This window comes from Cervus elaphus, chromosome 1 (genome assembly GCF_910594005.1).
Source record: "Cervus elaphus chromosome 1, mCerEla1.1, whole genome shotgun sequence".
NCBI lineage: Eukaryota > Metazoa > Chordata > Mammalia > Artiodactyla > Cervidae > Cervus > Cervus elaphus.
The window spans coordinates 59,303,803-59,319,176 of NC_057815.1; the positions used below are offsets into that span (position 1 = coordinate 59,303,803).

Here is a 15,374-nt window from a genome sequence, read left to right on the forward strand (position 1 = left end):
ATACCTTTCTGAGCATTACAACAGAATTGCAAACTATAAAAAAACCTAACTTAGTTTACTTCAATTTTAATCTTACACATTCATTCAAACAGGACAATAGCAAGAAAAAACATAACCTGATTTTAAGGTGAAAGAACTGAATAGATATTTCTCAAAAGAAGGCATACAAATGGCCAACAGGGATATGAAAAGAGGCTCAGTATCACTAATCATCAGGGAAATATAAATAAAACCACAATGACAAATAATTCTCACACCTATCAGGAGAACTACTATTAAAAAGACAAAAGACAATGCATTTTGATGGAATTCGGAGAAAAGGGGACACTTACATTGTTGGTGGGAAGCGATTTGAAAAACTGTATGGAATTTCCCCTCAAAATTAAAAACAGAACTACCAAATGATCCAGTGGTCCCACTTCTGGATATATGATCAAAAGAAGTGAAATTTGCATCTCAGAGAGGCATCTGCACTCCCAAGTTCGTTACAGCATTATTCACAATAGCCAAGATTATGGAAAGAGCCTAAGAATCTGTTCATGGGTGATTGGATGAAGAAATTGTGATACAGACCCCCACACACATATGCAATGGAATATTATTCAGTCTTAAAGAGGAAGGAAATTTTGCCATCTGTGACAATTTGGATGAACCTGATGGACATTATGCAATTGAAGTAAACCAGAGACAGAGAGACAAGTACTTTATGTCCTAATTTGTACGTGGCATCTGAAAAATTGATCTCATAGAAGCAAAGAGTAGAATAGTGGTTACCAGGCACTGGCAAGTAGGGAAAATAAGAAAATGTTGATAAAAGGGTAAAAAGTTTCAATCAGACAGGATGAGTAAGTTCTGAAGCTCTGATATATAGCACAGTGACTATGGTTAATAATATTGTACTGTACACTTATTTGCTGAGAATAGATTTTAATTTTTCTCCCCCCCCAAAAGTAACTGTGAGGAGACAAATATATTAATCAACTTGATTTTGGTAATCATTTCACAATGTTTACATACATCAAAACCTCACATTGTGTACCTTAAATATATGCAATATATATGCAATTTTTGTCAGTTATACCTCAGTAAGGCTGGGGAAAAGTTTTTAATGCATTCACATTCACAAAACAAAATTTGAAAGTAAACAACAACATGGAAAAATTAACTTTAGCAAATGTAGGAGATCAAGGATTAATATTCTTGATATTAATTTTATAATTAGTATAAAAAGTCTAATGATTACCAGAAAATAAATTACAAATATTATAGGAAAAAGGTATATACATGAGTTGACAATTCATAATTAGTAAATTTCAATCTCAATACAAGAAAAAGCACATTAAAATTAGATGTCTTTTTGACCATCACATTGGCATGAATTTTTAAAATTTGTAGTATTCAATGATAATGAAGTTCTTGTTTCTTTGGAAACAAAAATATTAAAACCTGCATAATGGGTAATTTGTCAACATAGAGAAAATGCATTAAAATGAGCAGTATACTTTGATAAAGTAAATTCAGACTTACTATTTTGTCATGAATAAATATAATACTATTTCATCAAAAAACAATATGGATAAAATAAATCTGTGAGGATTTTGTTACAGTATTATAAGTACAACTCTTTAAAAGAAGAAATATTCTCAAAAAATCAAATATAGAACATCCAAATGATGGAATACTATGCAGTCCCTGAAAAACTGTAAAATTATTTAATATCAAAATTTTGCAAAATATTTAAGATGAAATGTGAATTATAAAAATATTTTATATTTAAAAATTTGCCTGGCCAAGGTGTTCATATGTGTGTCTTTCTGGGTGATGGGATTATATAAATTTTTTCTTTCCATTTTTATGTGATTTTATATCTCTAATAAAAACAAATTGTTTTGTATGCAGAAAATAAGTAATCTTTCACTCAATCTTTTGTTCTCTATTTTCTGCCTACCTCTTCACTCTCATCTCTTGCCTCTGAGGCAGTGGGTATCCACAGCCTTGCAATCACTCTAGTATCCCCGGTTAATAGCTTAATCCTCCTCCTTGGAGTTGCGGAAAAGAATTCATGAGGCCGTTATTCAGGAGAAGCTGCAAAAGATGAGCAAGTATTCTCTCTGGAAACCGGGTTGAAAAGAGAGAGGAACAGGAGAGTGAAAGGCAAAGCCCAATTCCAAAGAACAGACTCGAGATTTCAGACTCCCTAAGAGAATCAATGCTCCATAGTTACCCTACCCACTCTCACCTGGGTGATGGGTGCGTGAGGCAAACACAGGACGGTGGGATCAGTGATGAAGAGATAAGTTAATGAATGAAGAAAGCTGTGGTTTCTGCAGTCTGCTAATCCATATCCTAATAGTCAACCTCCACTGCAGTTTATAAAATATTCTGAAGGCTTGGACATCACCTGGGCTATAAGTCTTATTCTATACCAAGCCAAGATGTGCCTTTTCTTTAAGAGTTCAAACTTCTCTGGAGGATTTTCCTTGAAGGAAGTCTTTAGACCTAACATCCTAAGAGCTATTGTAAACAGGGAGTTCCCTGGAGCAACCTGCACTTTTACCTCTTTTTTTTTTTAACCTTTCTACAATGACAGATACCCTGGGGCATTTTTTATGGTAATCACAAACTGAAATACCTGAATCTTACCTGATGTCAATTTCTTCACTACTGTTTTCCAGATCAGTCTGAGGAACTCTGAGGTCTCCAAGTTCTGTCAGAATTTTTAAAATAGTTTTCAATAATGACGGTATGAATCATGTGAAATACAGCTGACATACGTATATGCTGCATTATTTTGATGATACCTCCCAATCGAAAAAGTGCCAGGAGATTTCAGAATCCCTGTCTGCAGCTATACTAAGAATGCTTTAATTATTTTCAGCTAATGGGACAAAAAACTAGAGGTACAAGATGCAATTTAAGATGTCATGACTGTTTAAATGAAAGCTTTATTATAACTATTCAAATACAGAAGACTTTGAGAACTAAACATATAATACAGGACTATATAAATAATTCTAAAGGAGAATTCTTAATTTTCCAACCAAACTCCCCCTGTTTTGAGTCCTCTTCATTATACACAGAATTGCTCAAAGCCTTGGCAGAGACATTTCATTCCTCTCTTTTTCCATCTCTATTTCTTATCTACTCCTAAGTCTTACCATCTCCTCTACCTCTCCATTGCTAGAAGTCTAGTTAAGACCATCATCTCTCTCCTGGGTTACCAGAGCAAAGCTCACTCTTACTGATTGCTTTTCTTGCTTCCATCCTTGTCCACTTACAATCCATTCTCCATATAATGCTCAAAGGGAATTTTTAAAAGCATATTGGGATAACTTTCTATTGAACATAAAATCAAACACTTTTTTTCCAGGACATCCAAGGTTGTAATGAATTGAATTGTGTCACCCTAAAAGATGCTTACTTGGAATCTCAGAATGTGACTTTTTTGGAACAAAGTTCTTTGCAGAAGTAATTATGGGAAATCTCAAGATGAGATCATCCTGAGCTAGTAGACCCTAAACCCAGTGAAGGATTCCTTTTTCAGAAAAGAGGAAGACAAAGAGAATGAAGGAGCAAGGCATTTTGAAGACAAAGGCAGAGACTGGAGTTATGGTTCCACAAACCAAGGAAGTCTCCTCCACTAGAGCCTTCTGAGAGAGCATAATCTGCAGATATCTTTAACTTCAGACTTCTCGCTTCCAGAACTATGAATTTCTATTGTTCTAAGTCACAGAGTTTGTGGAAATTTGTTATGGCAGCCCTAGGAAGCTAATACCAACACCCCACCAATCTGCCCTCTGCTTCTGTCTATGACCTCATTCATTGCACTCCCCCTGTCACTCATCAGCCTCCAAACATTCTGATCTGTTTCTCTCCTTATTGCAAAAAAACTCTTTCCAATCCAAGCCTTTTAGACTCTGTGTTTTCTCTGCCCAAACACTCCTCTCTAAATCTCTTCTTGGTTGGTTCTTTCTTCTCAACCTTCTGGTCACAGCACAAATGTTGATTTCTACAAGATACAAGATGTCCTTTAATGAAATATCACCTTCTCAGAAAGGTCTTTCTTGACCACCTGCTTAAAACGGCAGCCTGTCTTTCCTTGCTTTTATTTTCTCAAAGCACTTATCACCATCAGACATATTATGTGTTTTATTGTTTATTCATTTTTATCACCCTCTTCTAAAATGTAAATTCAGTGGGGATAGGAATTTTAAGCTGTCCAGTCCTATATATCCAGCACCTAGAAGAGATCGCAATAAATATTTAGTTAATAAATCAATTAGATATTCATTGCATAAATAAACTGTGCTATTGAAAGCAATATTATATGGGTTGATTTAACACAAAAATAACAGTCATACAACCTGTAGAATAATGAAAGGAAATTTATTTCTTTTAAGGCTTGGAAAACTATTTTCTCTAGAAAACATGAGTAGTTCCCAGATTGTGGTGACTTCAGGAGCTTGTTAGTTTCTCACATGCTTTAATTCATCTATATTCTGTGGCTCAGACAGTAAAGCATCTGCCCGCAATGTGGGGGACCTGGGTTCGAGCCCCAGGTTGGGAAGATCCCCTGGAGAAGGAAATGGCAACCTACTCCAGTACTCTTGCCTAGAAAACTCTATGGATGGAGGAGCCTGGTGGGCTACAGTCCATGGGGTCGCAAAGAGTCGGACACAACTGAGCAACTTCACTTTCTGCTGCACAGTCATCAATAGTCTGGCATCCAGTCAGAGGTGGGTGTTTTCTTTTAAAAATGTATTTAAGTATCTGTATTTTCTTATCCTGTTTGAGTTTTCTATAACTCAAAGTGAACCATGGCCACTTTTGCAACAATCATTCCAATTATGTGCTACAACTTCCCTTATACTAAATGGAAAGAAAAGAGCAAGTAATGGACTGAGCTTTTGAATGGTCGTGAGGCAGCAGCATGTGTAAGTAGTTGCTGTTGTTTATAACATAGTTTCTCAAATAATCTCTGGAGCAGGATTTTGTTTCCTTGTATAGGTGCATGCTGGTTCACATAATCTAAAAACAATATACATCTATGTACATGGTGGATCTAGTATTGCACAGATTTATTCTCCCATGCAGGATCATTCTACACGATGCATTCAATTCAGCAAGGGCCTTGTCACATATAATGAACAGCACTGGGTACTCACAAAAGGTCATGGACATAGAAGCTGGAATTGTCGGAAGTCGGTGTGGCAAATTTGACTTTCATGAGGGCAGTGTACCAGACTGGGAGTTGATTAGAAGCCACAGGTCTGTCGGTGATGCTGCCTCTGCTCTTACAGAGGGTTACAGCAGAGCTAGCAAAGACTAAAAGCATCCTTTCACCCTACAGAGCAATCTTCACCTTCTAGGATTGCTTCTCATAGTCAGTGATTCTCTTCCACTTTCCAAAAGAGAGGACTGATGGGTGTTGGCAAGTCAAACCTGCAGAAGAGGGGAGAGCATGTCTGAGGGGGAGCAGCTGTGGCATATTGGTGTCACAGGTAAAGGCCCTGAGAGTTCTGATGTGGGCAGTGTTCCTCTCCATTCCAGTTCCCTTACCGGCAATGACCCTTGGAGAGAAACTGCGTGATATACAGAAGATGTACCATATTTACTGGAATCTGAGGTCCCACACATTATTGTCTGAGCCAACAGCGCCCCCATGTGCTATTGGCTATAGGAGTATTTTGAGACTGCAGGAAATGAAACAAAAAGCCAAGGGTCCAGTATCAGAGTTTCAGGGGAAAAAAAGTCATTGATATCTTCTCACTAGAACTTTTAGAGTCTAGCGTAGGACTCCAAGACCTGTAGAAGACTGTATTTGATGTTAGCATGGGATGAGACTGACAACTAGCTGTGAAGTTTAGAATCAAAAGGTAATATCACTGGGTGAATATGGATTAGTGAATGAATAGTGCAGTGTAAATAAAGATCCTATTCAATATTTTTAAGTATTCATATAATGTAATGCATAAATATAATCAATATAATATAATATTATACTACACAATATAACAGCAAAGTTCTATTTTACTTGTATCATCATAATAATAATCTATTATTAGATTAATAATAGATTAATAATATTATATTATTATATTATATTAATAATTATATTATATTTATTATATCAATAATTACATTAATAATTATAATAGATTAGTAATAGATTATTATTATTATTATGAGGCAAGTAATCAATAAACACCAAGGATAATCTTGATCAAGATGCAGTAGACAAACTTGAAACATTCTAGATGTGCAAGGGCACCTGTATGTGCCTTACTGATGTATCAGCCTAGAGACACTTCAGAGAGAAAGCTGTTACAGATGTTGAATCACTTTAAAATGTCTTCATCCCCATAATGGTATGTCAATACAGAGATCATTGGCTCTAAGGGACTCTATCTTCCAAATACTTTTCTAAATGCCTGCTTAACATCTTTGTTCCTTAGGCTATAAATGAATGGGTTCATCATAGATGTTATGACTGAATAGAACACTGAGATCACCTTATCCCCCTCATTCATTTTCTTGGAATTTGGACGCATATAGGTAAATATTGTTGATCCATAGAAGAAGACAACAACAATGAGATGAGAACCACATGTAGAAAAGACCTTGAGTCTCCTCTCCCCTGCCCGTATCTGAATCACAGTGGAGATAATATTCCAGTAAGAGGAAAGGATAAGGGAGAGAGGACCGAGGAGAATTATCACACCCATGGCAAAGATGGCCATCTCAGCTTTGTAAGTTTCTTCTGAAGCCAACTTCAAGAGTGCAGGAGGTTCACAAAAATAATGATTAATTATGTTCTTGCCATGGTATGAAAGATATAAAGTAAATGTTGTATCTACTAGAGACACAAGCGCTCCACTAGTCCAAGATCCTATGGACAGCTGAACACAAATCCTCTGGGTCATGAGAGTGGAGTAGTGAAGGGGCTTGCAGACAGCCACATAGCGGTCATAGGACATCACTGCTAGCAGGGAGCTTTCTGTACCCCCAGCTACTAGAAAAAAAATCATCTGAATTGAGCACCCTGGCTTCGAAATGGTCTTTCTTGTTACCAGCAAATGGAATAGCATCTGTGGGACAATTGTTGTAGAGAAAAGGAGATCACTCAATGACAGGTTTTTAAGGAAGAAATACATTGGTGTGTGCAATCGAGAGTCAATATGAATTAATAGTATGATGAGCAGATTCCCAAATACAGTCAGCAGGTAGATGATGAGAAATATCACAAATAGCATGATCTGGGTGTGCTGATCTGAAGAAAGGCCCAGCAAGATGAATTCAGTCAGATAGGTTTGGTTTTTTGTGCCCATGGATGTTTATTCCTAGCTACACAATAAGCATCAACAGAGCCATAAAAATCTGACTACATTTGAGCATCAGATCCTGAAAGTAAAGATCTCACTGGAATAAAAAATGTATTTGATTTTTAAAAATTCTTATAAATATTTGACACGAATTTCTAAAAATTTCCACCACCATATTTCTACAAAAGCTGTCTAAAAAGAACACTAACATATTATGTGGATTTGAAAAATTATAAAGTTTTCTGCATTTAGTAGAGAACCCAGGTTTTTATTTTTTGTAGTTTACTTTTTAGTCAGCAGACTTTCACTTTTATTTCATCAAGAAGAAGAACAAATAATTAATTTTCCCTTTGTGATTCCAAGAGATGCCGTACCATCCTTCCAAGTAGAAAGAAAATTTTATGAGACCATTTTATATGATTTTATAATCCACTGTCCTGATTATGTCCTAAATTCTTCACTGGATCAGAGAATCAAGGTTTGATGGAAGTGCTCAAGAGTAAGGCATGATCAGACTTCTGCGTGAGAGAGGCAGGACAGTGGAGACCAGTCCAGACTTAGGCAGCACCACACACTTGGGAAATAGGGAGGGCCTTTTGTGGTGACCCGGTGCAGCCACAACAGCTGCCTGCAGAGTGGCAGGGTCTTATCTGGCGTAACCATGTTCGAGCTCCCTCATGCTGCAGATGCATCAGAAGTCCAATCAGTCGGAGAGGTGCATGAGGCACTGGTTCAATACTCTGCAACCAGGCAGGAAACACCAGTCAAAGTCTATAGCTTTACCTCAGGAACAAGCAAGGAATAACCTGCTGAATCCAGGCTCCTGGGGAAAGAGTTTAGAAAGACTTAGGGAAGGTAGCAGGGTCATGGGCAAATGGCTAGGAATCAGGGCTGGAGTCTGATATTCCAGGGAAAGGCTGAAGTACTAGTCCTAGAACTGCCCTTTACAACGAAGGAGATGTCAGAGCAGAAAGTTAGCTACCTGGCAGGGACATCTTGGGATGGGGGTGGGGGGAGTCAAAGACTGCCAACATACAAGGGTTTGTTTTCACAGATAAAACCACACATCTAATTGGCAATATAGGACAAATGTGGCCTGATCAGTTGTGACTGGACCACCTGCTCATGAACTGCTAAGTAGGACTCAAAGACCACATGGTTACAGTGAGGTTTCTATTCATAAATATCTATCCAGATGGAAATGCAATGGATCCACCCTGAACCAACTGTATAATATATTGGCCTTGAGGGACCAGGAAGGCAGAGTCAGGAAATAATTTGAGGAATTGGTAAAACAAAATGACAAATAACTTTTACATTGATACAATGTAAAGGGAATACACAAGAGAATCACTGATAAACTGCCACCTCAGTAGCCAAAATAATCCACTACTGATTTCATTTCCCAATGATTTCTGATAAGCCCATTGTTTTTCACTGCTTCATCATTATAAATTTACTTGTAATGAACTGTGCATATTTCATGTGTACAATTTGATGAATTTTGATATATGCATATAAGTACATGCTTTTTTAAAGTTCTTATTAATTTACACATAATTATTTGTTCACAAGCTTGTCTCCCAGACTAGGTTTTATGTTTCTTCAGTGTAAAAATCCTATCTCAATCCATATGACTGCATCACCCAGTATATAGTAAATTTTTAGGAAATGTTCACTGACTGAATTAGTATATGAATGACTGAATACATGCAGAAACGAATAGATTCCTCTCATACTCACAGGCACTGTCACAAACCTGCACTCAAACACTCCTAAGCTAATAGTCCTTTTAAAAGCATAGTATGAAATTTGGAAGACAGAGGTGATGCAGGCCCAGCTTCATGTTATCTTTGGGGTGAGGGGATCCTGTGACCACGAAGAGGGAGTAACACTAGGTGTGGCCACCTGGAACACCGGTATAAGAGAGAGGCGTCAGTGGTAGTTGTTCCTCTTCCAGTAGAAATAGGAACAGACCCTCAATACGCATCCTGTTCTCTTTTTCATTCTTACGCGCGAGAGCAGACATGCAATGTGGCAGCAGCCTGAATACTAGGTGCTGGAGCAGGAAGTGTCGCACACCTAACACTAGCACTCCTGTGCTTGGACTCTTCCCACCTCCCAGATAATGCCTAGTACGGTTCAAGAAGCTCTGTCTTGTGTCCTAGGTATTTTCCTGTGAGTTCAGTGGGAATCACCCAGAGAGTGTGGAAAATGTGAAACAGGAAGAGAACACCTATGTAGCAGGGATGGAAGGTAAGAACACAGGAAGATTCTCATAGTTGAAAGGGGTAGCGAGTTTGAGAGACAATGGATCTTTTGATTTCTTGTGCCTTTTAGCATACAAACTGACCACCTCAGTAAGTGCCCAGTAGCAAGATTTCTAATAGTGAGAATTCATGAGAAGAGAGATAAAGAAAAATCTCTTTTCTCAAATAGACTGTGGATTGTAAAAATAAAGACACAGCCCTTCTCCCAGGATAAACTCTGGTTCTGCAGAGACTTGATGTCTTCAGCATCTTCCTCCTTCTTACCTGGAGACCAAGGATGAGTTTGTTCTAGAGACGGGGTGCTGTAAGTAAGCGGACCTGCCAGTGAGGCCAGCAGAGTGAGATCCAGAGATCCAAGCTGCACATCCAGAGTTTGGTTTTGGATGACAGTGATTCTCAGTCCTCTTTCCTAACAGCTGGGTATGAAATGGACTTTTCCATGGATTCTGTTTCAATCTCTGACTGTTTTCTTGGGTGAATTTTACACTACTTTTTAAGCACCAGCACTGAATTGAGTCTTTCTCTGAAAGGATCATAAAAGATTAGGTCCTGAGAGATGATACCAGCAGGAGGTCCCCAGGGTATCGCTGAGCACAGCTCCCTTTATTATCTCTACACAATGAGATACCATGGGATCTTTTGTAGATTTTTCTTTTTTCTGTTTATAATCATAGATTGAGTTCTGTGAATATCCTCTAATTCCCAGACTTTTTCTAATCAAAGAAAAAATTCTATAGGCTTTGAATATGAGAAAGAATCAAGTTTCTCTTCTTGGGAGCAGAAGCAATATGTAAAATATATGCCGACAGGCATTTGTCCATCCTTTAATTTAAATCCTTAGAAAAGTGGAAATATGCATCCTTTCTCATATTTCTCACTTTAACTGCTTTTAAAATTATTGTTAATTTGAGGATATTATGGCTACCTTTTACAAAAGCTTAACTCGTCTTAGAAAATAACAGGTTTGAGATACTTTATGTAAAAATCAAATGTTTGAACTATATGCTAAAGACAGATCCATACTTTTCTAAAACATACTAGATTTAAACAACTTAATGCTTTATTTACTCATTGATATTTAGTTCTTTTTAATAAAAGAAAAATGCTGCAGTCATTTATTATCTTTGCTACTAAATTTTCCCATCTATTTTTCTTTCCTTTTTATTCTGGCAGTAGGAAAATTATTTATTTATTGCTCAGATGTAATTTTTAAAATTTATCAGTCAAGTCATATTTCTTATTGTAATTTTTCTGTTGAATCCAAACTGCATTCTTTATATTATAGATATGTGGTTAAATTTTTCTTATCTTTCTTCCTTGATAATTTTTACCTCTTTTTTCAATCAAATCATTATGTATTCTGGTTTACTATCCAGAGAAACAGGACTGATTCACTCTGTCAAATTATCTCCACTACATCTTTGTTGCTTTTTCTTTATTCAAATCTGTTTGTCATGTTATATTTTCAATTTGTGAGTATATTGTAAAGAAAATTTTATCTTTCCTTTTTAAGTTCATTTTTTAATTGAGGAATAATTGATTCATAATATTGTGTTAGTTTCAAGTGTACAGCAGAGTGATTTTTTTTTTTTTGGCAGAATATATTCCTTTATAAGCTATTATAAGATATTTGGTATACTTCTCTGTGCTATACAGGAAATCCTTGTTGCTTACCGATTTTATGTGTAGTAGCTTATATCTGTTGATCCCATATTCCTAATTTGTCCTCCGTACCCCATTTTCCTGTTTGGTAACTGTAATTTGTTTTCTATGTCTGTGAGTCTGTTTCTGTTTTCCACAAAGATTTATCGAGATTATTTTTTAGATTTCTCATATAACTGATGTCATATAGTATTTATCTTTCTCTGTCTGAAATATTAATCAGCCATAAAAATACTGCCATTTGCATCAACATGGATGGAACTAGAAAATATAATGCTTAGTAAAGTAAGTTAGACATATATATATATAATACAATTTGAAAATATTTCACCCATTGTGTTGTAGGTTTCCCTTTTATTTTTCTGATGGTTTCCTTTGCTGTGGAGAGGATTTTTAGTTTGATGTAGCCCTACTTGTTTCTTTTGCTTTTGTTGTCTATGTCTTTGGTCTGAGATCCGAAAGATAATTGCAAAGACCAGTGTTAAGGAATTTTGCCCTATTTTATTCTAGGAATGGGAACATATTTAATCAATTTCAACTTTATAATTGTTGGAGTAGAAAATTAGCTATTGGAATATCTTATCCTTAGGGCAAGTGGGTGAAGAAAAGTCTTATGATGGCAATTAGAGAAAAAATCAAAGTCCAGGGACTTTTGATCAGCATTTATTTCTCACACAAGTTATTTATATTTCATCTGGGAGTAAAAACTCTTGTTGTGTAAATCGTGGGGTACACACATACACACACTCATGGGCACACATATCTGATTGTGTACTTACTGATTGATTTATTTCTTCTTTTGATATGTTTCTCCTGTTTGCTATTTTTTTTATAATATATCAAAAGCATATTTTGATATGTTTCTCCTGTTCTGGAGAAGGGAATGGTTAGCCACTCCAGTATTCTGGCCTGGAGAATTCACAGTCCATGGGGTTGCAAAGAGTTAGACACGATTGAGCGACTTTCATTTTCTTTCTTCCCTGTTAGCTATGTGCTGTGTGCTGTGCTTAGTCACTCAGTCGTGTCCGACTCTTTGTGACCCCATGGAGTACAGCCAGCCAGGTTCCTCTGTCCATGGGGATTCACCAGGCAAGAATACTGACTGGAGTGGATTGCCATGCCCTTGTCCAGGTGATCCTCCCACCCCAGGGATCGAACCTAGGTCTCCCTCATTGCATGCGGATTCTTTACCATCTGAGCCAACAGGGAAGCCAAAGAATACTGGAGTGGGTAGCCTATTTCTTCTCCAGGGGAACTTCCCAACCCAAGAATTGAAGCGGGTTCTCCTGCAATGCAGGCAGATTCTTTACCAGCTCAGTATCAGGGAAGCACTCTGTTAGCTATAGATCTTCAAAAATATGTCACAATTCTATAGCGATGTGTATGGACTTTTTTTAATTCACAGTTATTTCATTGATGCTACTTTGTTTTTACTTTTGTACAATCAACAATAATACATTTTTACAATGATGTCAAAGGGTAATTGAACAATACAGATCGCTGATGATTTCTCTGTTAAAGGCAGCTGAAAATTAGAGTAATATTCACTCAGTTAGCACTGAATAAAGATAATCTGTCCAGCAGAAACAAAGGAGAGATCATTTCTAATTAGAAACAACACTTCATAGTTGTATAAATATGGAAAACCATCAACTCTTTCTGAGAAGCAGTCATTTTATCTGTGAAATGGGGATTGTATTTGTCCTGCTTTAATCTTTATAATTCTAAAGGCTTAAAGTAACTAATATTTATATATCCAATAATAACTTTTAAAAAGCAGACTGTACAGAAGCTGCAATGAGGGATAGAGAAATACACATATAAAGGAGGAGATTTTGATAAACCTTTCCCAGTTCAAGACAGAACAAATGGACAAAAAATAGCAAAAATAAAAAAGCTAAAGATACAATCAATTAAAAAGCACAAATACATATCAAACTGCAAGCTATCATAATAAAAAGTATATCTCTTTCCAGTGTACATAGAACATTCACAAATATTGTTACAAACATAATCTCAATAAATTTCAAAAAAATAGTTATTATGCAAGCAGCATGTATATATCATTAGCTGTAGGGAATGGGACTGAAGAGTTTGGAGAGGGCAAAAACACCAGCTAGACTTCTCAGGAGAGGTATTACTTCATAGGTTGATTTTTCAATCAGGTAAATATTTTATGTAATTTAAAATAAAACAAAAAATTTAAAATAAATTCATAAAAATTGAAAGAAAAATGTAATAAACAAACCTAGCTACGTATCCAGATTGTGATGTGTGTGTGGTGAGATAAAACAGCTAAGGGCTGTGTTGTTGCCATCAGGACCTGGAACATTTGATGAGAGGCAGAAAGATGAGACTAGGGAAGAGAAGCAAAGGCGTCAGTGGTGTTGCTAACGCTAGATGGTGAATACGTAAGAATGTTATATGTACATATATAGAACTAGTTTATTTATATACATATATGCTGTGCTGTGTTTAGTTGCTTAGTCATGTCTGACTCTGTGACCCATGGACTTTAGCCTATCAGACTCCTCTGTCCATGGGGATTCTCCAGGCAAGAACAGTGGAGTGGGTTGCCATGCTCCTCCATGGAACCCAGTCTCCCGCAATGCAGGCAGATTCTTTTCTTTACTGTCTGAGCCACCAGAGAAATCCAAGAATACTGGAGTGGGTAACCTATCCCTGCTCCAGGGGATCTTCCCAACCCAGGAATTGAACCAGGGTCTCCTGCCTTACAGGAGGATTCTTTACCAGTTGAGTTACCAGGAAAGCCCTTATACATATGTACATATGTATATATCACTTGTGGATACATTATGCATTAAAATAAGGGTATATTATCTAGCTCCTGGTATTATGAAGACCAGTTAGTAATCTGCTATAGTAAAAGTCCAGGGCAGAGATAATGGTAATTGGGACCAGAGTGGAATATTTGAGTGTTGAAAACTGGGATGTTTTTAGGGAAAGAAAAATACCACAGAACTTGCTGATAGATTGGATCTTTGCTAAATCTTGTCCAAAGGAAATATTAGTTCTTTTTTTTTTTTTTCATGGAAAGGTATCTTTTTTTAATTTGTTTCCTTATGTAATTAGCTTCAAGCATTACAGAGTAGCTAAAAGTTTCCAGGCAAGGTATGTGGAGCAGAGGAGTTCATTTTAAATTCATAATTTCATTTTAAATTTCAGAAATCTTCAAAGGGTCTGAGGCAGAAAGGAGGTCATAAAGGAAAAACAAGGTCACTGGGAAACGTGTAAGTGGTGATGATGCTTCCATTGGTAAGACTGCTTCCATTTCAGATGTTGATTTTGACCATTAATTCCTATTCAGGAGTACCAATCAGGGCTGAGGCTTTAAAGGAGTATGTTCCCAGCAGGGAGCTCTTGAATTATGATGCTCATTACCAAGTGTGCTGGCTGCTTTCACATATGACCTTTAAGGCATCAATAATTTATAATGTGATTTATTTGTAAATAATGTGAAAAGAAAGTACTTGGCTGTCCTGATACAACATGAGTAGCTTGAGGAGTTGATGCAGAAACCAAGGCATAGGTAACTGATAAGAATTTCTTTTCCCAGTGTCTAGGACTGATATAAACCTGGGAAGGTCTGCCCACAGTAAAGTGTCTAATATTATATGACTACAAATGCTTACTAATAAGAAGGTAAGAACTGAGAAATTCTGTCAATAGCAACAAGTAAAATTCAACATTTGTATCTTCATTTTATCTTCATTTTCCTCTCTACTTTTTATTTCTGCTTTAAATTGAGCTGTCCAAAAAATCTGGCTAACTTTCTCTGTGATTGGGTGTAGGATTGTCATAGGGTAAGAAAAGAAAATACTGAAGTAAAATGTAAGGTCACTCTGTCAGAACAGAAAAAGAATTTCAAACATATCCTGGAATATTGATCAGAGAAATGAATGCTTCTTAACTATCAAAATACAGAGCTGATGGAGACAAAATTGTGTCTCTAAGACCAAATGAGGACTAATGTGGCAGATTTTCAGGATTTTCATAATGTAGAGTGAAGTGAAGTCGCTCAGTCGTGTCCAACTCTTTGCGACCCCATGGACTGTAGCCTACCAGGCTCCTCTGTCCATGGGATTTTCCAGGCAAGAGT

At 36.8% G+C, this 15,374-nt stretch overlaps 1 protein-coding gene across 1 annotated transcript; it reads right to left on the reverse strand.

Annotated features, from left to right (window-relative positions):
- Positions 1-6,404: 6,404 nt before the first annotated feature.
- Positions 6,405-7,328, reverse strand: LOC122695228 (olfactory receptor 2D3-like). Its single transcript, XM_043904866.1, has one exon. The coding sequence runs from the start codon at positions 7,326-7,328 to the stop codon at positions 6,405-6,407; it is 924 nt and encodes a 307-aa protein (XP_043760801.1).
- Positions 7,329-15,374: the final 8,046 nt, after the last annotated feature.

What these genes read in the sequence shown, in the direction of transcription:
- LOC122695228 (XM_043904866.1), bottom strand. Translation starts at nt 7,328, where the DNA reads ATGGGCACAAAAAACCAAACCTATCTGACTGAATTCATCTTGCTGGGC.